General features: G+C 41.4%; 1 protein-coding gene across 4 annotated transcripts in view; it reads right to left on the bottom strand.

Moving 5' to 3' along the window:
* DIP2B (disco interacting protein 2 homolog B) overlaps window positions 1-26,592 on the bottom strand; it is a 182,291-nt gene that overhangs the window by 91,188 nt on the left and 64,511 nt on the right. For 3 of the 4 annotated variants that reach the window (XM_053375102.1, XM_053375105.1, XM_053375103.1), the window contains exon 2: window positions 4,341-4,412. The exons of the other annotated variant lie outside the window; for it this stretch is intronic. In XM_053375102.1, the coding sequence (XP_053231077.1) occupies window positions 4,341-4,412 (72 nt within the window). The remainder of the gene's footprint in view (window positions 1-4,340; window positions 4,413-26,592) is intronic. 4 annotated transcript variants of the gene reach the window in all.

Here is a 26,592-nt window from a genome sequence, read left to right as displayed (position 1 = left end):
TACATTTACTTTCTCTTGACCAAAGAGCACAAGATGCTTTGCAAGGCACACCAAGCCATGAGAAAACTGAACTGATCCACATCTATGTATGCATTTGCAAGCTACCTCTTGACAAGAATAGACATTCTACACATTTGGAAGGGGACTTTGCAATTAATAGGGTTTAATATGAGAGGAAAGTTTCAAATCCAGAGATTTGTTTCACACTTCAATTAAATCTCAGCCTCAAGCACCCTCAAATCCCTTCCTGCTCCCGGTACCATGCTGTGTCTGTAGTTTAGATTGTTTGCCTGCGGCAGGGGCTGTCTTCTGTTTTAGTCTTACAGCACCCTAGTATGTTTTAGACATCTTAGGAATAAATCATAAAATCCAAAACTGTGTGATGATTATATTACAATAGGCACATTATTTCCTATACAATTGTTCAAAGCAAAATCTTAATTTTTACAGCAGCCCATAATGACGTATCTTTTAAGGGTCACTCTGTTGACTCTCGCTGCTAAAGTTAAGCAATTTCCTTAAATCAGAATCCAAAATAGATAAGGTGCTATCTTTTATCAGACCACCTTCGAGGAATTTCCTTGACACAATGTGGCCTGGTAGTTTTGCATGAAAAGAAGCCTGGAGTTTTAACCATCACTGTGGCACACCTTTCCTGGGTCTTATCTGCTAATTGGAAACAGAAAGTCTTACTGTGTCAGAAGGTGAACAGAGGCCTTAGTTTATAGTGGGAAATGCTTTGATTTTTTTTTCTTTTTTAAGAAAAAGAGGCAAGCATAATTGAAAAGTATCTCTTTCATGTTCCCTACAAAAGTAGAAATACAGCAGTTTCAAAAACTAAGGACTTCATTCTACATTACTCATAAATGCTCCGTTGGCACTGAAATGAATGGGAAATCTGTCATCAAGCATTGCCGCACAGGGCACACCTGAGTCACAACGGCAGCAGTAAACCCCACCTTAATCAGTAACATGGTTTATCCTTCTGCCTTCTGCCAATGCTCTGGCTGACTCCTTTGGCAATTAAGAAAAAGAAGGTGTTGGGATGGTTCACTTACATTTCTTCTCCTAGTTGTTAAATAGCATTTAAGCAAGGAACATAAAACAAAGTGATAGTGCCAGGGGACAGGTGTGCGAGGGAACAAAGAGCCACACTAGCTTTCAAGAGGTCCTTGGATTTAAACTCCTAAGATGAGAGAAAATTTCCTGAGATTTTAAGGGGCTCAACATGCAAGCTGCAGCTCACTAGATCATGTCCCTATATAGAACCAGGTACAGAACAAGGTCCACCTTCCCCAACATAGGGCTCACCCACACTTCCCTTTGTCCCACAAATTTATTCCCTTTGGTCTGTAACTTCTAAGCACAGGTCTAAGAGGTTTTTATTTCAACCTACCACTTTCCCCGGGAAAACCCTCTGTTTACCGCTGAATCGGAACAAATGTCTATCCGCAGAAAAACCCGATAGATGTTTGCTCCAATTCAGTAGTAAGCAGCAGGTTTTCCCGGGGGAAAGCGGTGTGACAAAAGAAAAACCTCTCAGCCTAGCAGTCATGGACCAAATGGAAGTGTGGATAAGCCTATAGTGCCTTTCAAATGTTTAGGACTACAATTCCCATCATCCCTGTCCATTTTGACATGCTTTCTTGAACTGCTGGGAGTTGTGAGTCCAACAATATCAGAGCGTCAGATGTACCCTCTCTGAAAATGAGGTGAGTTATTTCGTGGGAGAGGTTTTAAACACATTTCCATCAAATCACTGTAATGCAGCCTTCACGTGCCAGCACATTCAGTTTGGTTACAGTTCGCTAAGTTCATCCCCAGTGCCTTTAGGCAAAATCCAGACACACCCAATGTCCACTGAAAGAAACAGACTTTAAATACTAAACTGTGTACTGGAGCCTTCAGTGCATCTTTCTAAGTTATTCTGGTGAACAACTCTAAACACAGGATGAAATATAAAATGTGTTTACCTTTTGCAGCATATGAAGTTGACAAAGTGGAGTGAGAAAATGTGAGAATTTAAGAGACAAATGTTTTTTTAAGGGTCCAGCTTCTATTCAGGTATAGTGAAGCAGCTTATTTGTATGCCAGAAAACCCAGCTGTGCTACTTTCCAGATTTTCCATGCAGCTTAGCACACCTGGTTAAGAAGAAGCTGAGTTGGAATTTCCCACCCCCCTCTCTTAATGCAGCCTGAATTATGAATTCTAAGCTCTTTTGAAAATGCAGCCCTACAGCATATTTAATATAACATGAAAACTGCAAAGTTTTTCTCTTTTCTGCCATTGATGAAATCACCTTGAAGGTAATGATAATCACCATCAGCCCAAATTCACACTGACAAAGCAAAAACAATTTTGAAGCACTGACATTCAATGCCCTTTTACCCTTATTCTTCTTTGGAATAAATTCAGCTAATCAACAGCTAATAACAGTAACAACTGCATCACAAAACTCTCTGCATATACAACCAATTCCCTCCACTGTAAAATGGCCTTGAACTACAGTTTGCCTTAAAAAAAACAAAAAAAAAAAACGGTAAGCATCAATACTACAGTTATTTTGTGTTAAGCCTCTTCTGCTAATTCTTCCTACTTCTGGGTGGATAGTACAATTATTCTTCATTAATTAGCCACCCCTGCTTGTAGAACATTCTCAATGAAAACTAACAACATTCACAAAGCATTCTCACTGACAGTACAGAATAAGCTCATTGGTATTAATGGACAAGATGATCAAAATGTGTATGAATCATTGGGTGACACTCAACAATTCGCAAGTGGATTTCTTCTCATGTAACAAGATTGCCACTCTGTCTCCCTAAACCACAGAGCCTTGGGCTTGCTGATCAGAAGGTTGGCGGTTCGAATCCCTGTGACGGGGTGAGCTCCCGTTGCTTGGTCCCTGCTCCTGCCAACTTAGCAGTTCGAAAGCACGTCAAAGTACAAGTAGATAAATAGGTACCGCTCCGGTGGGAAAGTAAACGACATTTCCGTGCGCTGCTCTGGTTTGCCAGAAGTCATGCTGGCCACATGACCCAGAAGCTGTACGCCAGCTCCCTCGGCCATTAAATGAGATGAGCGCTGCAACCCCAGAGTCATCCGCGACTGGACCATAGCTGTCAACCGTCCATTATTTGGCAGGAAACTCCCTTATCCCAGTGCCGTGTCCCGCTGCTGTCCCTTATTGATGATGTCCCTTGAATTTCCTGGCTTTCAAAGGAAGCAGCTCCTCTCCCTCCCTCCCTCCCTCCCTCCCTGCCGGCCTATGAATTGCTCAGGAGCCTTGAGAGGAGAGCGAGGGCAACCATAGAGAAAGCAGTTCAGAGAGAGGAGGCGGCGGCGGAGGCGCGAGCAGGTGTTCCAAGGGCTAACCATAGAGGGGGAAAGCAGAGGAAGGACCACAAGCGCTTCTCCCACAGATTTGTAGTGGGAGACTAGCATAGATGGTCTGATCTGCGGGTTTACTTCAGGCGCTATTCCCCCCCCCCTTCCTCCCACCCCACCTGATGGAACTGAGAACTGCAAATGGAGCACGAGAGAAAAGATACAGAACTGCAGCAGCATCTTCATAGTTTGGACTTTGTTTTGCGCGAAAAGTGGTGGCTGCTTGTAGTTATTTAATTGTAGTGTTTCATCAGCTGGTATCTTGAGCAGCAACCTCTGGAAACAAAGGGCTAAAAACTGACGCTGCTCTCCCAAATTATCTGATTCCTTTTAACTTCGCATTTCATCTGCTTGTCTAAAATCCCTTGTTTTGGCTGCTGGTCCCTTATTTTCGAGGCTGCTGGTCCCTTATTTTCAAATCTGTAAGTTGACAGCTATGGACTGGACCTAACGGTCAGGGGTCCCTTTACCTTTACTTTTACCTCCCACCCCATCCCCAGTGGTGTAGTGGAGCAGGGATGGGCACCACCATTTATCTAACAGCCGGGCAATGAGATTATCTCCTGGGATGCTACTTGCCAATCTGCCACATGTGCCAAATAAACAAGCTGTCCCCCAAAATCTACACTAAGTAGAGGAAGAGGTAGGTTACCCTTAGCATGCATGCTAAGAGTTAAACGCAAGACTTGTTTTGAAAAATTCCCCAAGTCCCTTTATTATAACCAATCAAAATGTCACAAAACCATGAACAAGTTCTCGAGTCCACAAGAATTCTTACTCAGGTGCCAAGTAAAGCGAAGGTGGGGGAGAGAGAAAGAAAAAGCTGTCTTGAAGCCATAATGGCTGCACTGGTCCAAATTTTAGCTTTGTTGAGAATGGGTGTCCCTACCATAAGCATTAACTCTCCGAGACAAGAGCACGTCTTATTCTGAACTCTTAACACAAGGCTTACCTTGGGTCTGTGGGAAATATGGAGCCAACAGCTTTGCCCTTTTCTTCTCATACCCCTTCTGCGTAATGTCCCCTAAAAGAAACCAAGGAAGCAGAAATCAAACATGTGTTGCCACATTTGGAAAAGAAAAGGAAAGACCTAAAAAGTGTTTGCATGACGTTTGGACCCTCTTTTTTTTTTTGTCTCCAGCAGCAACAGTATTATACACGCTATTATATTTGGCAATTACCCTCAAAGCCCTTCACTGTTGTACCAGATGGTCTGAAATGGTTTAAAGTTGCAATTCCAGACATACATGGCAGGAAGGGAGTAAGTCCCACTGAACTCAATGGGGTTTACTCCTGAGTAGACATTGAAAGGATTGCACTGCCATATTTTTTTTATCTGCTTTTAACTTTGTATCTCCAACGTCATTATTAATGCATTTATTCAAAGCAGATCAGAAACATCTATGGGGGTGCTGTGAAATTCAAAACGCCGCATAAGTACAGTATATGACTATTATTAAACTATTTTCCCTGACACTGATCTGTCTGATGTACAGGAAGAGCCATCTGGCTGATTGTCTTTCACTCTATAAATTCTCACATTTTTATCTGAATGGCAGGAAAGAGGCTAAAATATGAAAGGATTAAGATAGGGGAGAAAAGCAGGAAACCCATAAACATTTTAACTATCTCTGCAGCGCTGCCTTCTTCCTCAATTTTCCTGCTCTAAGGGTTGAAGGAAGAGAAGAACTGGTGTTTTATTGTGGGTGTATTTGGCAACATAGGGATGCGGGTGGCGCTGTGGGTTAAACCACAGAGCCTAGGACTTGCTGATCGGCGGTTCTAATCCCTGCGATGGGGTGAGCTCCTGTTGCTCGGTCCCTGCTCCTGCCAACATAGCAGTTCAAAAGCACATCAAAGTGCAAGTAGATCAATAGGTACCGCTCTGGTGGGAAGGTAAACGGCACTTTCGTGCGCTGCTCTGGTTCGCCAGAAGCGACTTAGTCATGCTGGCCACATGACCCGGAAGCTGTACGCCGGCTTCCTCAGCCAATAAAGCGAGACGTGCGCCGCAACCCCAGAGTCGGCCACGACTGGACCTAATGGTCAGGGGTCCCTTTACCTATATTTGGCAACATGTTTGTGACACAATAATAGCACATCAGTAGTGGGCTGATTCTGCTTTAGTTTGTTCTGTGATGCTTCTCCAGTGCCACTGCGTCAGTGGAAGGGGGCTATAACACAGTAAGAGCAGAAGAAAAATAAACCAGAATATTTATGGTATTAAAAGTTATGGGATTTCCACGGAAAGTTACGAGACGTGCACTGGTTGGAAATGAAGCAGTATGACAGCCCCAAAAGATTTGCAGCTGCAAACAGTACTGAAAGCAGGATTGTGTTTGACCTCCCCAATGGCACCGTCAACACAACTCATTATGAATACTTAATACAATGGATATCGGGTGATGTCCTAGATTGGGGGTTCAGGTGGTCTGTGGCATGTTCACATTAAATATTCATAATCATTTAAATTGTATTTGTATTGCTTTTTCTGGTACTGTATGTCTTTTGTTGTGTTATAATTTGTATTCAATGGAACACAAACTATTTTTATCATAGTATATAATAAAAGGCAGTGGGTGGGATTTAACCAAGTTGTTCCATGTAGGGAATGAGGTCTGCTTGTGCAACAGAACTTTTCTGCCCTCTCCTCTTCCATGCCCCCTAAATCAACTCTGGAGGATTGGGGGAGAAATCAAGAACACATTTAAGGAGTGCACTGGGGTATGACAGAGTGAAAGGTCTTGTTGCTTGAGCAGACCTCGCACGCATACTCCACTTAGCACTACACTGAATTCCACCAATAGAAGAAATAAAAGAAGCAACAAAATACAACTAAAAATCAGACACTATCTAGCACAGTGCACAGCAATTGCTACAACAGTCAGAAAAACCATCAAGTGGTCTCTCAAGACTATCAGCCATTTTTAATTGGTCTGTGGGGGGAATTGTTGGGAAATTGCTGATCTAGATCTCTTGGAGAAAGCTTGAACTTTGGTAAAGAGATTCAAGCCTCTCAAATTCTCCACCAAAATGCTCCACCAAAAATTAGGCCCACCTAATTGATATTTAATGTTTTCTTTTTAATCCTTGCACCTCAAAGCACAGCAACCATTATCTTCATTTTACCAGGTGGACAACAGAAGGGACAAACACCTCACATACCTAGCAAACCTGTGGAAACCCCAGAAATGACATGATCAACCCAATCATTCATAATCGCTACCGGTACTTGTTCTGAGACTAAAAATATATTCCTTGAGCTATATTACTTTAAACAACTGGCATTCTCATCTTCAGGTATAAAAGGCAGGAAACACAGAAATGACTGTTGTCTGGGGTTAGGTGAGGGCTTGCTTGTCACTTTAGCCCTGTACATTCAAGATTCTAGGAGACAGTGTTGGCCTTCAAAACAAGTTTTGCGGATATTGGAATTGTGAAATTGCTATTACACAAAAGCCAACATGACTGCATGTAAAGTGGCTCTCAGGCTCCACTCGCAGTTGAGAAGTGAAGCTTTGTGTCACCTCAGGCAATAACTATATAATCTAAGTCAGACTGCCACACCTCTCCCCTCTGTCATGCTATGGCAAGTCAAAACAAATTTAAGAATGGAAAATGTATTTATTTAACACCTTCCTATACCGCCCTTCTTCATTCATTCCAAGGAAACTTGCAACAATTTAAGACTGACTCTCTCTCTCTCTCTTGTGTGTGTGTGTGTGTGTGTGTGTGTGTGTGTGCGCGCGCGCATGTGTATGTGTGAACTACATTAAACAGAAGGCAAAAATGATCACAAGTAAATTAATTCTCTAATCTTCCCCTGGCACCTAAAGGGTAACAAGGTAGGCATGAGGTAGGCCAAAGGGCACCACAGTGGAAAAAGCCCTCTTGCCAGTCAACACCTCTCTCTCCTCTGATGTTCAGGCACCTGGAAGAGAGCATTGATGGATGACTGCTGTGTGCAATGCAGCAATAAGGGAGCAGGCACTCATTTAGATACCTGGTTCCAAAACAGTGTAGTGCTCACAATTGTCTAGCAGCCAGCAGAGCTTTGACCATGGGAAGGTGTTACCCCAAAGCCAAAGTTCAAGGAGTTTTGGGGCCATCTTCAAAGACAGCCCCACATATAATGCACTGTGAAGCATGTCTATAGAAGACACCCACAGAAAGGTCACTGTTGTTTCTCTCTCCTACAATTGGTACAAGGCAGCTTCCTAAAGTGGCATACTGCTGTTATTGCAAGAACAGCAGGGAACACCAGCAGTGGAAAAACCAGGAGGCCTCTGTTTGTTAGAGCCCACCAACTCCTATGTCTCTGGTATTCAATCACATGGGTAAACATCAGCTTCCTATAGCAGTTTCCAAATTGCCATAAGCAATGCTGGCCTGAAGATGAACCATCAACAGGAGAGGAGGGTTGTACTAAAGCTAAACATCAGCCTTTTTGTCAGATTATTACAACCTGTCATGACATGATTCTCTCTCTCTCTCGTGCATGTCAGAACCATTTTTTCTCTTAATTGCTTTGTGCAATTTTGATTGTGATGGTTGCTTTGAGGGTGTCAATAGAAAGTTTCACAGAAAACACATTTAAAAGAAGAAAAGATATTTCCCTAGCATGCTTAGCCCAGTGGCTTGTTGCATATCTTTCTTCTCCTCAAGTAACCAATTTTAGTTTTGAAAGTCACTGCTAAGTCACTAGCCTGACTATTCTGTGGTGACACAAGTCACCGTACATTTCCCCATTTGTTTCTGGATTTGTACTAAGCTATTACATATCCTGCTAAGAGTCTAAAGCAGCAACATCCCTTAGTACTGCGGCAATAAAAGCAGCTTTGAGATTCAACATAAGTAAACCAATGCTATCACTTAATTAAATTCACACTAAAGGCAAATCATATGTGTGGGCCCCTCCAAAACAAAACAAAAAAAAATCTGCTACAGAGAAAATACTAATGAAGGGAAAGCTGCCTACATTCAGATCAATCCTTGGTTCTAAAAGGAAGTAAATTGCTCCTTCAGTAACAGGGCAATCAACTACACAACCAAGAAAAAAGGCTGTGAAGGCCTAACGGTTTATGAGAAGGTGGTAAATCAGACTGAAGGGGGAAGCAGATATGGCTGGATGGTCTTTTATCTGTTTGAGAAACCAGAGCCACAGTTGATGGTGAATCAGAATCAGTAACACATATAAAGAAGTTAAATCTCACTCTCTGCAGGAGGGAAATGTGCACACACTAACTGGAAGATATCAGACTGATTTGGTTTCCCCCCAAAATGTTCCAGGAGCATACTGTCCTCATTTTCTTTGAAAATTTAAGCTGAATTTTCTGTAACTAACTATAGAAAAACCAACATGTCAGTTAAAGCTCCACTCCTGTAACACAGTCCATCAGAAACAGTTCAAAAGTATTTAAAATACAGGCACAGTTTTAAAGAAATCCTCTAAAATTATCCCTTTCATTTCCGATTTCTTCAGTATAGGCTCTGTCAGCAAATTGCTAACTCCACAGTTTGAAATGAGTCTGGGCAACGTAAGCAGACTGCACTTCAAAAACCCGAAGAATGCTAGAACTCGTTTTTCAATGAAGGTACTAAATGATGCTAACTTTATAAGAGAGGATGACTACTGACAAGGGGTTCAGGTTTTGGGCAAAATAGAGCTCACGGGAAATGCTTTGAGAAAATGCTGCTACAGAACAGAATGGCCCCTGAGAATACTGGCTGAGTATCCATGTTGTAGGATTATGAGCCTGATCTTAAATACAGTCATGGGACGAGGGCTTGCTTGAGCAGTGCTGCAATCAAGTAATGTGGGGTAGAAAATTTTCTGCTGCAGTATCTTTCCACTGAAATGTTTCAGTTTCTGGAAATGCACTGGCATTATTCCACAAAATAAACTGGTAACAATAAATGGATACAATGCCAGTCAAACCAACCAATTTCAATGTTACAACTAACTTTTCTGATGACTATGCCTAAGAAACTTCTAACACACAGCTCTTTGGGAATACTAATAGGTGACCCAGGCCAGGGTACGTGGCAGATTAAATGCAAGCAGTCTACATATAGCACAGCACAAAGAAAAAAAAGCAGCAGCAGTGACGGTGTAATCTCTGTAGAAAAAGTTTTCAGAAGCAAAAGTATTTGTGCAAATTCCATGGAGTTAATCAGAGGTCCCCTCTCTGGATTCCACTGTCATCAGAGGTGAGGTGGGTGATTAATGGCGAGATTGCCTTTTCAATGAGGGCAACCCAGCTTTGATATACTCTCCCCAGAGAGGCGAGCTTGGCACACAGTCTCAGATACTTTCCTAGTGCCAGTCAAAAGTGTGCTTATTTTCCCAGGCGTTCAATTCTTTTAAAAAAGTCTGTTCTACTCAGATCATGATATTATTTTTATAGGTTTGCTGTTATTTTATAAGTTTGCTTTATAGTACGGTGTATTAAATATTTTATAGTAAGCTCCCGATAAACTAAACACACACCAAGTGACTTTCTGTACTCTAAAAAACACGTATGTTTCTTGTTTTACTTAGTCATAGCTTTTTTGATAAGATTACATAGTCCAAGTGTTTGAATCAAGTATTTCATCCCAACTACTGACATACATTATGCACAAATCCCACGCTTAACAGATTACTCGTGAGATACAAAGCAATGAATGAGACAACCAACTGCTTACAAGATCTTCTGCTGTGGTTTAACTTATCTTTACCCTTAAATTCCTCAGGACAGTGCCTTATGTACTCTGAAAGTTCTCTATCCTATATAGCGTAATTGTAATTGGCTCATTTACAGAAGTAATAGCCTATTATAGAAACCAACAGATGTCCACAGGACTTGGCGATGGGCCTCCTGTTGATGGCGTTCTCTAACAAGACACTAATCCCGCCTATGAAGGCCTCAGAGACGGAGCCCTTGTTGAACAGCATCAAGGGTGGCAGTGACCATGCCATGTCCAGCAGTCGGGTGTACAGTGACAGCATGATGCAGGCAGAGCACAAGGGGACCAGAGCAGCCCAGCAGATCCAGCAGCCCGACAGCGCTGCTCAAGGAGCACTTATGTTTCTTGTTGAATCACTGAAAATCAATGTTTAAGTGAGTACTGTGGATGCCACCCTCCATGGTAACTTTCCCTTGCCCTCTCCTGAATCAGCGCCACCCACCTCACGTATACAACTCACCCACAGAGAAAAGGTGTGCATGCACAAACTTTGCTTTTCCAGAGGATCTGGGTGAAAGAAGAATGAATCTTGAGTCTTGGAAAGCACATGGAGCTTAAAGATGAAGCGAGGGAAAGCATTAGACCCTCTTCCAATTTCCTTCTTTAGTTCTATGTACTTTTCAAGGGAGAAAAACAAGGGAACCATCCTCAGCAGCTCATTAAGGAAAGGGAAGTGGGCAGTGAGGAAAGGCCTCAAGGACGTCATTGCACCACAGGCACCACATTCACAACACCCCAGTGAGGGCAAATAAAACTTCCTTCAAAAGATCAGCAAACAAGCAGGCAAACATTTTTGTGAGCTTGTAAATTTTCCACATTTCCCTTCCAAGCTAAGTTAACAGCCTGTAACCTACAAGTGTTTATACCAAATAAACCAGCTTGTTTTCACATCAAATCAGTTTTTTATAAGAAGCAATTGTGCACAGGAAAGAGTGTACTGCAGAAGATTTGCTTAAATCCATGTGATGGATTGTTTGTACACCTGTTCCTCTGCACATACACAGTCATTCCCAACTTCCTGACACATTTATACTCACAAAGACATCACAGTCCAAACATGACAGCCTAGAAACAATTCTCATATAGCTTTCTACACTGGTGTGGGAAAACTGGGATCTCCTAAAAAAATAATGGACTGCAGTTTGCATCATCCCTGACCATTGGCCATGCTGGCTTGTACTGATGGGAGCCAGAGTCCCAAGAACATCTGTAGGGCCACAAATTTCTCACTCTTGCTCTATGCAGAAAATATCTGACATTTGAAGCAGCTCTTAGTCTAGAAGTACTTTGTCCTCTGATTAGATAAAACCTTGCTGTGAAGTCAAGTCAATAAATGTCCTTGCAAGTAATGTGGAAGTGTTGTATCTGCAGATCAAAAAGAATTCTTCTTTAGAAAACGGCTTCAGCATTATGTAAATGAAAGAATTTCTTTAAAGGGGATCTGCAAGATTAAAAGCCTGGTGGATCATAGTACTTAGTCATCAGGGAGTCAAGGACCTCCATGACTAACTGTTTACATTGTCAGGTGTGTAAACTGCTCAAGTGCTTATTCTGCTGAAGTGACATGTTTGGAAGCTGCTGTGAACACAACATAGCAACTTCCAGTCACTCAACATAAGGAGCAAAGAATCAACCTTACTGAATGGGAGGAAAAGGCAGCCTGGTGCTTCCTGGCTTATTCAAGGCACAAATACACAACTGGAAAGGGTTAGGCAAGTGCTTGCTCCTCCCTCAATTTTGGATCCCTATTTGACTGGGGGTGGGAGGGAGACATTCATTTGTCTTGATCTTGCTTTGAGAATTTTCTAACAATACCCCATAGTGTTGAGGAATATATGCATGCCCGGCCAGCAACAAATGTTACTGTTTATTTGCAGCCACTGCATTTATTTATATTCTTTGCTAACCACAGCCCAGACTCTGTGTGTTCTCTTGCATGAGAAAATCCTTCTGTGCCATCTGTATGTAGCAAAACTGTTGCAGCAAACATTTGAATTTGCCTTCGCAACTGGTTACCTTGAGTTATTAGCAGCATAAAAATCTACCAGGATTGAAAGAACGAGCAGAAGAAAGCACCACCACACACAGCAGCTGGTTGCCCACACTGGGAGGTATGATATACACATATAATAATGTGTATTTCCCACAAATATGTTGGTACTTTCAATGATATACTCCTACTATTGTGGGTTTTGTGTACATACATGTCCTCAGAATTACAGACACATACACAGGTATGTACTTACTTCCCCTTACTCCTCCTTCCACACAGTCTGAGGGTGGCTTATTTTCCTTCATCTCTCTTCCCTCCTTTTCTTCAGAAGGGCCAATACAAAATCCGTATTCTAGTAGTACCTTTATTAGGACCAACCAAAATACCACAAGCTTTGGAGTTCTGCAGAACTCTTCATTAGTCTACACCATGGGTAGGCAAAACTAAGGCCTGGGGGCCAGATCCAGCCCAATCGCCTTCTAAATCCGGCCCGTGGACGGTCTGGGAATCAGTGTGTTTTTACATGAGTAGAATGTGTCCTATTTAAAATGCATCTCTGCGTTATTTATGGGCTTGCCTGGTGTTTTTGCATGAGTAGAATGTGTACTTTTATTTAAAATGCATCTCTGGGTCATTTGTGGGGCATAGGAATTTATTCATTATTATTATTTTTCAAAATATAGTCTGGGCCCCCCACAAGGTCTGAGGTACAGTGGACCGGCCCCCTGCTGAAAAGGTTTGCTGACCCCTGGGCTAGATGGTGAACAAAGCCTCAATTTTGGGTGTGTGGGGCTGGTGGTAACACCACAAGTGCTTCTTGCCTCAAGGAAGAATGGAGAAGGTAGCAGACAATATATATGAGGCTTTTAAAGGGGGCCTTTACACCAGACTCAGTTCCTAAGGAAGAAATGCATGGCCAAAACAATACTAACTTCAGGTTGAAAGGAGACAAAAGCATCATCAAAATGGCTGCATTTCCACCAAAATGGCATTGTAGACAGGGAAATGAATTCAAAAGGCAACACTATCTCTATTATCCTTCGGTCTGGCAACTGATGATGCCCAGGGGCCTTTGATAACAGGGTTTCAGAGCTAGGCCTAGACGTGCAAACATGTAACAAATCCATGACAAAAAATTTACTTTTCCCAGTCTGCATCAAGTATGGGGAATAATTTGTGTCCCTTCATTTACACATTACTTTGTCCTTACATTAGTTTTCAAATATCTGTTTGTGTCATTTACACATTACTTTGTCCTTACATTAGTTTTCAAATATCTGTTTGTGTCAGAGGATACTGGTCCTTATAAAAGGAAAAAAGATGTACACATTCACCTCTGGAAACAAGCCCTTTGATTTCCCTATGATGATTTTGCTTCATCTTCCTCCCCCTCTGCCCAGCCCAAGAGACTCATCTCATTATGCCCCACTAGAATCAATAAATGTTTTCAATGGCACCCCTTTTTAGAGGTCTGGCAAGTTCAAGTAGCAACAAAAGACCGCTCTGAATTTAGACCAGCCTTCCCCAGCATGGTGCTTTGTACTACAAGTCCCATGAGCCTCATCCAGTAAGATCAATAATCAGGGATTATGGAAGATGTAGTCCAGCAGCACCTGAGGTCCACTAGGACAGGGAAGACCCAATTGGACAGATGATGAGCACAGCTCACTTCCACTACAGATGTCTGGTTTTTAAATTTTGTTACCCACCCCCCAAAAAATCAGTAGAACTAATAAAATGTTGCATAGGTTGTAAAACTGAACTTGCAAAAACATTCACAGATCAAGTTTGTGGAAGAATAAAGAGAGAAAGATGTGGAGCAAAATTAGGTACGGATTGCATCACAATCCATCTATACCAGAAAAAAGATAGCCAGATGGACAAATGCTTCTCTTTGCCTGCACTTATTTCATCCCTGAAGTAAATAATTTTACCAGATGGTGCTTGGATAATGCCAAGGCACTGCAAAGCCAAATCTTCTGTTATTTCCTTAATAGGCACTGCTTTCAAAACACTCAAAAGATATTGTAGAAACACATCACCACAGGTGATTAAGGGCTGCAAGCAGAGATTCTGAAGCCTATTTTCTACTAAAGGTGCTTCTAACTTAGGGTGGAGGTATATGATTAACCCACAAACTGTCTTCTCTGTGAACAGTTTAAGGGGTCCAACATTTTTTGACATGCTCAAAAAATTTCCTACCTCTTTGTCATCAGTGTCATCTATCATTCATTGTGCACGATGCTAAAAAAATGCAGACATATGACTGAACATTTATCTGCAAATCTGGCTCAAGCGAAATAGTGCGTCAGTCTGACTCCTTCTTACAAGGAATTTTATCCATTTTGTCAGCAGGAGAGCAAATTAAACCTTGAGCTAGTCAGCACCACTCAGCCTAATCTACCTCCCAGGCTCAGACCAAGAATAAAATTGGATAGTCCTATGTATGTCACCTGACTCTCTTAGGGAAAAGATTATGATACGAGGTATCATAAACTCATCCAATTTATTACTAGTATCACAATATTAGGCAAAAACCAGAGAGCGACTTGAATCCTAGCTTGCTCCTCTGCTCATATTCGGAGCGGGGGGCACAATTTCCATGCAACTTGCTGCATTTTATCTCCCACCGTTCCCAAGGGTCTCCCAACACAAAGGGGAAGATTTTTAGGGGGCTGCAGAGAAAACAGGAGCAGGAAAAAACTATTATGTGAAGTCCATCCCTTCACAGGAGGAAAAGTTTGGATCCGAGTCAATGTCTACTAATGTATGATAATGGTATCCAAACATTTGTCAAGTCATGAGTGTTTGTGCTTGTGAAGAATAAATTAAGAGAAATAGTTTGCATGAGTATCTTTTTTTAAAAAAATAAATCCCAGCTTTTTCCTCATGTGCCTCCTCCACACAAGGTTTGGAAGGTGGCAAGATGAGAAGGGGCCTTCTCTGTTGTAGCTCCCTGTTTGTGGAATGCTCTCTCTCAGGAAGTTCACCTGGTGCCTTCGTTACAATTTTTTTAGGTGCCGAGTGAAAAAGTTCCTCTTCAATCAGGCCTTTGGTTGATTTAATATTCTACAGCCTTTTAAATGTGTGTGTGGGAAAGGGGGGATGTTATTGTTTTGCTGTTTTGTTTTACTTACGGTACTTGTTTTTACCCTGTATTTTATTCTGTGAACCGCCTTGAGGTCTTATGATAAAGGGGAGCATAACAATCTAATAAATCTAATAAATAAATAATAAATTTTGAAAAAAGGAAACACACGCGGTACAGTTTTTGAGAAAGCAGGGCTTTGATTAGCAAAATTAACTTAAAATTACAATTTATCTTAGCCAAAAGGCCGAGAAGCAGGGCTCTGATCAGCAAAATTAACTTAAAAATTAAGGACTCTGGTAAAACTTATCCTAACAACAACTCTGTATTAAAGATCAAATGGACATTGTAAACTAGACCCTTCACTGCTATTAAAAGAGAACCCATAAATATATCTGTTCCAACAGCAACCCCACTATAAGCATGCCAGAAGTCTGCTCACATCACCAAAGTTTATGTCATATACAATTCAGCCTCTGGCTCTAAGAGGAATTACATACATTAAGTTCTATCTTGGGGTATAAAGATGGGCAGAATAGAGGCTATAATTCTGGGACACAATTTGTAATTTGGATTGGAGCCAAGAGAATAGAAAAACAAAGGCAAGCACATATATATTTGCCAAAGTATATAAAAGATCAAGAAAAGAGGCAGGGGGGGAGGAACAAAATTGAGATATATGTGATGAATGTAAAATATTCTCAGTCTCATGGTGAACAATGAGGAGGATTTAACAGTCATAAAACAATTAGTGCCAAATTAATCCAATTTCCTAGATATTAGAATTCACTCCATTATAGCAGCACAGCGTCCAAAACCCATTAACTTCCTTTTATTTACAAGTATGCTTTTAAGGCATTTTTTAAATTAAAAAACAACAACCCTGTAAATCTCTTGTTATATCCTTTGCATTATTTCATGGTTAATCCAGCTTGATGTGACTCAGTGGGAGAGTCAGAGCAGATATATTCCTATATCATGGTTCAAATTCTAGTACAGTCAAGGGCAGGATAGACATGGGCAAACTACAAAGGCCATCTTTATGAGCTTAGTTTCTGTGTCTCAGTACAACATTTTCCTTATATGTACCTAGCACATAATGGGATGGAAAGGCAATAGGTGGCATCCAGTTATGTCCATCGGCAAGCGAAATGGACTTCTACTTGCATAAGAAGACCCCTCCCTCCTCTCCTCCACCCTGCAGAGTTGAGAAGCAAAGTTAATTCTTTATTAAAGGAAACAGAATACAGAGAAACCTACTGTAAGATTGGCCCCAGTAAAACAACGGCCAGAACTGACTATCTGTGCCTCTTACTTCCCCCTGTCTCCTCCCGTGGGGTCCAGCTGTTTCCCCAGCCATCTGAAACACCATTGGGGAGCTACATGCAAGGCTCTTCATGCCTTGGAAGAAGGGAAGGTGAATACAGAAGGCAGGGTCTTGTGAATCTGTTGCAGTCAGTCCCCACCTCCTTCTCAGCTGCCTCTCCTACGCCTGCAGTGCTTTCTACCTCTTCTTCCTCTCTCTCACTCCTACCACTCTGCCTCTGCTTTATCTTCTGACCTGTCTTCACTGTCCCACCACCACTTCCCTGGCTCTGAGCCTTCCTCTTCTGAGGCTTCTGTAGAGGGTTCTCTGGCTGGAACTTCGCACCACTCCTCATCGTCCAGCCAGTCCCTGACGCCATGCAACTCCCAAATCTGCTCTGTGTACAGGAGAATGGGAAGTCCCAGAGAGAAAGCAGGAGTGCCCCTGTGCAATACTAGATATTGCCCAATATACATTGCAGCACCACATATGAAAAATATTTTTAAAATAATCATTCGCCAATATGCATACAGAACTACCCTCCCCCTAAATACTCCCAAAATCAAAGTATAATCGCTTTCAGTCAGCACTGGATGCTCTTTCGAAAAATCAGGCTTTAATCAGATTTTGGCCACCTCTGGCTGTTAATGGCAAACCATTAACTATGGTTCAGCAAGCTCACCTAGACACAAGCTGTGTGAGAGTGCTTGCAGCCTGAGCACTCCTGCTTCACAGCTCCCTTAGTTGAACAAACCGTGGAGGACTGGCTTTATGTTGCATCTGAATTAGAGTTCATGGTTTGTTCTCCCAAATGTATCATGTTCAGGAAGCCAAGAGCAACCTGGCTTCAGATCTTGGTTTGCCTGAAGAGAAACAAACCAAGCATGCTGGTTCAGATGCTAAACGACTCCATGGTTTCCTCACTCGGCTAAGGAAGTAGCAAAGTGGGAGAGTGGAAAATGCTCAGAATAATTTGTTGAACCATAGCTGATGGCTTAGCATTACATCTGATTGTGTCTACTAAATCATCACACGAAAATAAAGTAAGTGTGCTACCAGTGGAAGTATATTCCAAGTATGGGACCACACCACATAGAAGGTGTCATGTCCTCACAACTTTAGAAGTCTTCACCTCCATACAAGCTGGGACATGGAGTAGTACTTCCCTTGCATATTTAAGTAGGTGGAAATCTATGAGAAAGAGGAGCTCCCAAAAGCTCATAGGCTCCAGGTCATGAAGGGCTTTAAAAGTAATCATCAGCACTTTGAGCTGGTTCGAGAAGCAGTTGGTGCAGTTGGGCCACAATAAGGTAGATATGGATATGTCCCCTGTAGTCTATCACTGCAATAGTGCAAGCGGCAGCATTCTGTGCTAATTGCAGCTTCTGAACAGGCCTCAAAGGCAGTCCCACAAAAAGAGAATTGCAGGAGTCAATATTTGAGGTGATTCAAACACAGGAAAGTGAGGATAGTTCCTTGTCAGAGAGATACAGACACAGGATGGCTCACTATCTGAAGATGGTGTGTGTTTTTTTATTTTCTGTTTTTCAATGCAAAATTACAACATAAATTATACATATAAAACCAAAAAGGAAAAGGAAAAAAAACAAAGAAAAACCATAACATTCACAATACATAACAAAACATATGTAGACTTTGACTTCCTTCCACTGTTTTGGGACTTCAAATTTTAATTCTTCTTAATTGTTGTGTTATATTTATATTGCTTCTAGCTTTATACCTATTAGAACTATTTCTTCACTTCTTTGACCCTGCAGAACTCCACTTATTACATACTGATATTTCTACTCCAGAACAATGTTTTTTCATGTACTCTTTAACGCAGTCCCATTCTTTTATTAATTTTTGTTCTGATTGTCCCCTTAAGACTGCCATTAATCTTGCCAAATCTATATATTCACAAAGTTTAATTTGCCATTCTTTTACTGATGGGATTTCCCCCCTTCCAATTTTTTGCTATAAGCAGCCACTGTCGCATATAGAAATGCTTTCTTTTTGTTGCTAGGAATATCATTTGTGATTAAGCCCAGAGGAAATGCTTCGGGTTTCTTAATAAAACGTATTTTAAGCATCTTTTTAATTTCTTCATATATACTATTCCAAAATTGTTTGATAAGTCGACACTCCCACCACATATGATACATTGTTCCAATTTCATTCTTGCATCTCCAGCAAGTATTAGATTTTAGTTTATAGATTTTTGCCAATTTAACTGGCGTTAAGTACCATTGATACAACATTTTCATCAAGTTCTCTCTGATAGCTTAACACACTGTAAATTTAATATATCTCCATAACTTCTCCCATTGATCCAGCCGAATTGAGTAACCTATGTCACATGCCCACTTAATCATGACTTCCTTTTCATCTTTTAATTCCCATTCTAGTAACAGGTTATATCTTTTGGATATGTTCTTTTTTGAGTTTTGTAATAAGATGGTGAAGATGGTGTTAAGGAAGGTGCTCCGTGTCACTTCCTCCACTTGTAAACCCAGTGGCGAGGTTTAGAATACAGTGGTACCTCTGGTTACATACTTAATTTGTTCCACAGGTCTGTTCTTAACCTGAAACTGTTCTTAACCTGAAGCACCACTTTAGCTAATGGGGCCTCCTGCTGCCTCTGCCCTGCCACCGCACGATTTCTGTTCTCATCCTGAAGTAAAGTTCTTAACTCAAGCTACTATTTCTGGGTTAGCGGAGTCTGTAACCTGAAGTGTATGTAACCTGAAGAGTATGTAACCTGAAGTACCACTGTAGTCCACATTTATTCAAATCTGTAATACGCAGGAAGGACTTTTTCAGAAGTGGATGAATCACTGCTTCCTGTAACCTCTCCAGAAATTTATTACCCCAGGTGTGAAAACCGCATCGAGCCTGGGCTGAGCATGCCAACATGCACTAAATCACCAAAAGTTTGACTCTGTTTCCACATCCTATGCAGTGTCATTTCTGAAATGCAGGCCTCAATAAAAACTATTGCATGCCTGCTGGTAACATGTTGGACTGGATCTGGGAGGTTTAAGTGCCATCTTTGCCATCCACCCATTGTGTGCTCTTGTACAAGTCACTACTTTTAGAGTTTGTTCTCCTCTACAGAAAGAGAACTGTAGCAAATCCCATGAGATGTTGCGTGGGTGGAAACAGACTAGAGGCCGCTTGGTTCATTTAAAATGCTATAGAACTAGATTAGCAGTAGCAATCACCGCTGTCTAACTGCAGGAGAAACATGCAGATTACCCTGGGGTGCAAATTGTTTAAATGCCCACACCTAGCCATTTTGCCACAGGGTTAACTTCTGGGTAGCAACTGATGAGTCACAAGCAATTAAACTAGAGCCAAAATGCTGCAGTCAGAGGAGCCGACATGTCCAGGCTTAACATGAGCCTGCATGTGCGCACACAAAATGCTCTGCAACTTAAAGAGCTGCTTTTCCACAACTGGAGCCAAAAATCCTTTCTGAACAGTGGTGTTCAATCCGTGTAAGGTGGTAACACCAGCTAATCCTGCTGTGCTTGCACAATGAGACCCTTTCAACTCCCCCCTCCCCCATGTCCCCATAGAATTAGAACACTGAATCATTTACTGTCTAACAAAGGCATAATTGCGACAATAGAGAAATTACAGAAAAGGATCACGTACAGGCTGAAGCACTCCGCAAAGACAAAAGGCTCCAAACACACAAGTGTTGTGGACAACATACCTGTAGTACTAACAGGATCGACTGCATTTCAGGAATAATAATAATAATAATGATAATAATAATAATCACATTTTAGAAATGTGCTACAGCTGCTTTTCTGTGTGGAAAAGATCTGTCGGCCACAAAGGATGGTTTGACCACACTAAGCAGAGCTTCCCATCAAAATCTCTCATGGAACACAGGCAATACATTTTTCACAGCTGTGGCTTTCTAGGTGTTATGGATGCTCTAGCCGCTAAGGGTGAAAAGGATTGTCTTCTACACATAACTAATTGCACAATTATTTAAGAACTCGAGTAGCAGGTTCAATATGCACACTAAGCAAGTTTATGCAACATAAGCAAGTTTAGCCCAACACGGAATTTTACTTTCTTAGGAGAGAATATGAGTTCCCTTGGTGCAAAAGTTACACCTATTTCAATATTCTGTACCAGATAACGAAGCGGCCTTGTCTGAAGCAACAAAACCTTTTAACACCATCTCACACAGAACATCCACAGAGAACGCTTCTTACACAGCCATTATAAAATTATAAAATGTGAAGTCTAGGTCTGTGAGTCACTGAACTCAAACAAGTATCAGTTTATATGCCATAAAAAAATATAAAGTTTCTGGTTGTGGCAAACACAGGAAGAGCAGGGGAAAAGAAACTTCTCCTTTTAAATTTTGTGGTCTTTTCTGAACAGGTCACAGAGTTTGCAGCCCTGACTAATGATTTTTCAGCACTTCAGGCTAATGACCTCACTCTAACTTCTTCTTTTGAAAAGTTATCGGGATCTTACATTCATCAACACCAGCAATCATGACTCCATTGTCTTTACAATGTAACGTAGAAGTATCCACCGGATTTTGGGTTGAGAATTTTTAACAAGGCCAGCAGAGGGAGCGCCATAGGCACACACTTCACTAAGTTACACTACATCAGGCACCTGAATTTGTTTGGGGTACTTAGGACTAGTGGTTAATCACATGCTGCCCACTCGTAACAACTGTATTTGAACTGGACCCAAACACAAGGGATGATATTCCATCATACTCTGAGTCGACCATCAAACTCGATGGACTTGATTATTTCAGTGGGTCTAAATCTGTGTGGGACGCGGGTGGCGCTGTGGGTAAAACCTCAGCGCCTAGGGCTTGCCGATCGCATGGTCGGCGGTTCGAATCCCCGCGGCGGGGTGAGCTCCCGTCTTTCGGTCCCAGCTCCTGCCCACCTAGCAGTTCGAAAGCACCCTTAAGTGCAAGTAGATAAATAGGTACCGCTTTCTAGCGGGAAGGTAAACGGCGTTCCGTGTGCTGCGCTGGTGCTGGCTTGCCAGAGCAGCTTCGTCACGCTGGCCACATGACCCGGAAGTGTCTTCGGACAGCGCTGGCCCCCGGCCTCTTAAGTGAGATGGGCGCACAACCCTAGAGTCGGACACGACTGGCCCGTACGGGCAGGGGTACCTTTACCTTTTTAAATCTGTGTATGACTTAATTGAGTATCACCCAATAGGTTAAGGCATCTGGAGTAACTACACTAACAAAATCAGTTGAAAAGGCCACAGAAAGTTGTAAGCCATGTTTCAGAAATACCAGTTTGCTAGCAAGATAATAAACAGACAGGAAAGTAGTAACTGGTCAAACGAAGGATAACCAACACTTTGGTGAAGGCTCAATCTTGATATGCGGTGTATGCCCTCCTCTCGAGGTATTTTTCATTAATAAGTGAAGAAAATTAGGCCATATGGTCTACCAAATGCTAGGTTTTAATGTTTAAGACCATTAACAACAGAGCACTAACACCGCCTTTCTCAGTTATATTCACGGTCACTAGAGCAAGGGTATTTCATCTGATCACTGCAGATGGTGACAGCAGTCACGAAATTAAAAGACGCCTGCTCCTTGGGAGCAAAGCGATGACAAACCTAGACAGCATCTTAAAAAGCAGAGACATCACCTTGCCAACAAAGGTCCGTATAGTTAAAGCCATGGTTTTCCCAGTAGTGATGTATGGAAGTGAGAGCTAGACCATAAAGAAGGCTGATCGCCGAAGAATTGATGCTTTTGAATTATGGTGCTGGAGGAGACTCTTGAGAGTCCCATGGACTGCAAGAAGATCAAACCTCTCCATTCTTAAGGAAATCAGCCCTGAGTGCTCACTGGAAGGACAGATCCTGAAGCTGAGGCTCCAATACTTTGGCCACCTCATGAGAAGAGAAGACTCCCTGGAAAAGACCCTGAAGGGCACTAGAAGAAGGGGATGACAGAGGACGAGATGGTTGGACAGTGTTCTCGAAGCTACAAACATGAGTCTGACCAAACTGCGGGAGGCAGTGGAAGACAGAAGTGCTTGGCATGCTCTCGTCCATGGGGTCACGAAGAGTTGGACAAGACTAAACGACTAAACAACAACAACAAGAGCAAGGGTGAGCCAGAACTCATTTCCAGTTCAGAACAAATGGCTACCTGCCCTAAAAAAAAGGGGGGGGGAGAAATACATTAATGCAATGTCTGACAAAATACTGACTAGAGGAAGAGAGAATAGAGCAAAACAAAATATTTATTTCCACAATTTCCCTTCAAAAGTTTCATCATCCTCACTTTGGGATAATAAATGGGAATGGGGAACAGGAACATGCCTTTCCCAGAGCCTCTTCAGTAGCTTCCTATACTATGTTGAAAACAGTATTAAACAAATAAATTATTTTTTATTTTTTTAAAAATATCAAAGTAAAGCAAACTGCCTTTAGGCTAGACTTATGCAAGCACTTGTTCAACTGCCTATTTAATGACAGAGCCCCACTAATGATAGGGATAATAAATAAATAAATCAGAAATTATAATACAAACAAGTTTAAGCGCTTCAGTTCATAGCTTTTTAAAGAACTGTTAGCTGCAGACACCAAAACTAGATTAGGCAACTAACTCAATTTATGTAAAAAAATAAATAACCCAATAGTACGCATTTAGGATTGGCTTAAGCAGGCTTCTAATTTATAAAATTATACCAGCTTCAGCTGTTAAGCTATGATGAAGAATTATTAGTCAAACAATCTCAATCTAGCAAAACCATTGCAAAGTTTCAGTAAATGGACTGTCCTTGATTCACCCCACTGTCCTCTGGCATTACAGAACAGTAATCTTTGAGGCTATGAAGAGCTGCATCATTTAACTGGGTGACACAAGGACAATACTTCAACTTCACCCCAGAATACCTTGCATAAGTTTCAGCGCAGGTGAGACAGACCATAAGAAACCCAAATGAACCAAATCAAGAAAGAAATCAAGGAGGTTATGTCATTTTAAATATTTCCAGGCCTGTTTTAGCAACAGAATTAAGAGGATGCCCATATTTAGCAGTATTAAAATTAGACATAATTTAACTACCACGCTAGAAATCTTGGAAATAAATAGAAATGAGTCACAAGTAAAACAGAGGACATTTAGTCATATATAGTTTATACCACAACTTCTGCAAATAATTGGAGCTAATCCTAGATTGGCTTTCCTGTGGGGAACCCAAATTCTGTTTTGGTGATTTTATACAAATTGGATAGGTTTGCTGTAGAATGCTAGAGCAAAATGAACTGGAAATCTATTTTTAACAGCCAGACAGTTTTAAAACATAATTGTAAGTTATTTCTCAAGAAAGGGGGAAAATAAAGGGACGGCAAACAGTAGGGAGTGTGTTGAAAGGGAATATATGCATATATGTTCAAAACACATCACGTATCACCTTATGTCATTGTTAATTTTCCTACTGCTAGTGAAATGAAATAATCAGTTTGCAGCAACCCTAAAAACAAGCCTGCTGCACTCCCATGAGTCAGTTACTTTTGAGAAAGTGTCTCAACCTTGGGAAATTTATCCAAAGCTATGATGACTACATAATGCAAACAAAACTTGCTTTTTAAACCTCCAGTGGAAGAATAGTCAGATAGTCCAGACTTGTCAGCAAGCTTCACCTACAGAGCTCCAGTTAGGCAAGCAGAAAGTTGTTAGTGATTATAGCTTTACCAACTTGAAACTATTCTATTGCAATAAACAAATGAAGAAATGCATTTCAGGGCTGCATAATTTAATTTGCTTATGTATGCTATTACTTCTTTGAGGCAAGGTTGTTGTTTTTTTAATGCACAAAGCAACGTCAGAGTTATCCTTGTACCCAAGTAACAAAAAGTACATCACTTCTTCCTCCTGTCTGACACCAGTCAGTGAGGTTAACAACATGTAGGTGCAAAATAATTAATCCACAATACAAAGCTTTGCAAACTCCTCCATTTTAGGACAATAAAAACTCTAGTTTATGCTGAACAATCTACTCTAATGGGATATTAAAAGGCTGATTTCATTACCCATCTTGTTAGGAGAGGTATTTCAGTGGCAGGTTTGCAGCTCTTGTCTCCAAGGAAACAAGCTCACTAATAAGTAAGATTTGTCCCAGATTAGCTAAAGCAAGCTGAAGTGAGCCAGAATAAAAATGTTGTGAATTAAGAGACATTTAATTGTGATTACTTATGCCCCTGTATATTATCTTATTACAAGATATACATGAGAAAATTATAATGTGCAATATATATTAATGTTGATTGCTTTGTTATATACAGCTGCTACAAGATACCAAATAAGGGAATTATGCTATAATGTTAATACATATATACATTTTTATAATGTTGCGGTACCAGTCTAAACATATGTGAACATGAACTGGTAATCTTAAAGCTGGTAGTCATACGCAAACCATTTTGAGTTGCTCTTTCAACAGGAAGTTGGGTAAAGTGTGGAATCTGAAGCAATATATTTTTCTCAGAGCATACATGGTCATAAGACCTTCTTCAAGAGCTCTAACAAGTAACAAGGCTAACAACAAAAGTAGCTTTTTGGGGGGGGGGAGCCAGTCCTGGAAGAGTACTGCTCAGGTTCTCAAGAAAAAAAGAAGTAAAGGCCAGAAACAAAGAGAGCAAATGGTTTTTCAAATGAACTTCCCTCCACCTAAAGGCCAAACTAGTTTTTAATCAACTCTTCTGAAAAAGTTTGGTTGTAGTCTGCTAAAGCTTTTAAAACTGCCACTGAATTAAAAGTTACCTCTAATAACCCTGTTAAATTTTTGATCTTCTTACTGCCTTTAACCAATGTCAACAGTACAAAATCACTAAAATCTGTTCTTTGCAGACTACTGTGCTACAAAATGCCAAATCCTAAATGCATAATATAGAAAATTCATCTTATGCACAAACAAAAAGCTATCTTAAGAACTATTTGATGAGTAAAACTGTTATAGGGATGCGCTTTCCAAAGATCTGCAGGAAAGAATATTAGTGTTCAAATTATTACTTCCACAATTCTGAAACCCTGGGCTTTCGCCCAAATGTTGAGCAGCAAAGGAGGTTGTACTTTGGAGAGGGTCCCATCGCTCAGTGGCAGAATTCGTGTTTGCACACAGAAGGCCCCACATTCAATCTCCGGTCTAATCCTTGGCATCACCAGGTATGAGAGGAGCAGGAGCTGCCAGAACTCAAACTAATAGCCTTTGAATCAGTGTGCAGCTGCCCTGTGGGGTGACCTCCATCCATTGCCAGTCAGAACTGTGGCCCAGCCAGGAGCAGATGGAAGCTCTGCCATGTAGCCCTGCTGACTGACCACACCAGGTAGCAATACTGAGATCAAAGGTACAAGACCTAACAGCTCCCACTCATGGATAGGGAGACCCTGATACTTAGTGGACCAAGGGTATGACACAATATAAGGCAGTTTCATGTGTTCATAACTTCATTCTAATATTATAATGACAAAAACTGAATTAGCTGTGGAGTGAACAAAGACCTTTCAGTTCTCTTAAAGCGTTTTCCATTCACACAATAACATGCATATCCTGCCCTCTGTGACACAGACGGGACTGCCACAATCAATAACGTGTTCATATTTCAAAAGGTTGCGCACGCTAAATATACAATGTATATATAATTGGGACTTCTCTCCACAAATTTAATCTCACTAAGCAACAAAATTTCAGTGCAGAAAATACCGTATTTTTTGCTCTATAAGACTCACTTTTCCCCTCCTAAAAAGTAAGGGGAAATGTTGTGTGTGTCTTATGGAGCGAATGCAGGCTGCTCAGCTATCCCAGAAGCCAGAACAGCAAGAGGGATTGCTGCTTTCACCGCGCAGCGATCCCTCTTGCTGTTCTGGCTTCTGAGATTCGGAATATTTTTTTCTTGTTTTCCTCCTCCAAAAACTAGGTGCATCTTGTGGTCTGGTGCGTCTTATAGAGCGAAAAATACGGGACCTTCTTGGAGCCCAGGCTACCTCTTTCTCCCCCCCCCCCAATTTCCAGTCCACATCATTCCATACGTCTCAACTGTCTCAATATTGGGACATCCCATTT

This window comes from Podarcis raffonei, chromosome 2 (genome assembly GCF_027172205.1).
Source record: "Podarcis raffonei isolate rPodRaf1 chromosome 2, rPodRaf1.pri, whole genome shotgun sequence".
Classification (NCBI taxonomy): Eukaryota; Metazoa; Chordata; class Lepidosauria; order Squamata; family Lacertidae; genus Podarcis; species Podarcis raffonei.
The sequence above is the reverse complement of the archived record's forward strand: the minus strand, read 5'-3'. Positions and strand labels throughout refer to the sequence as shown.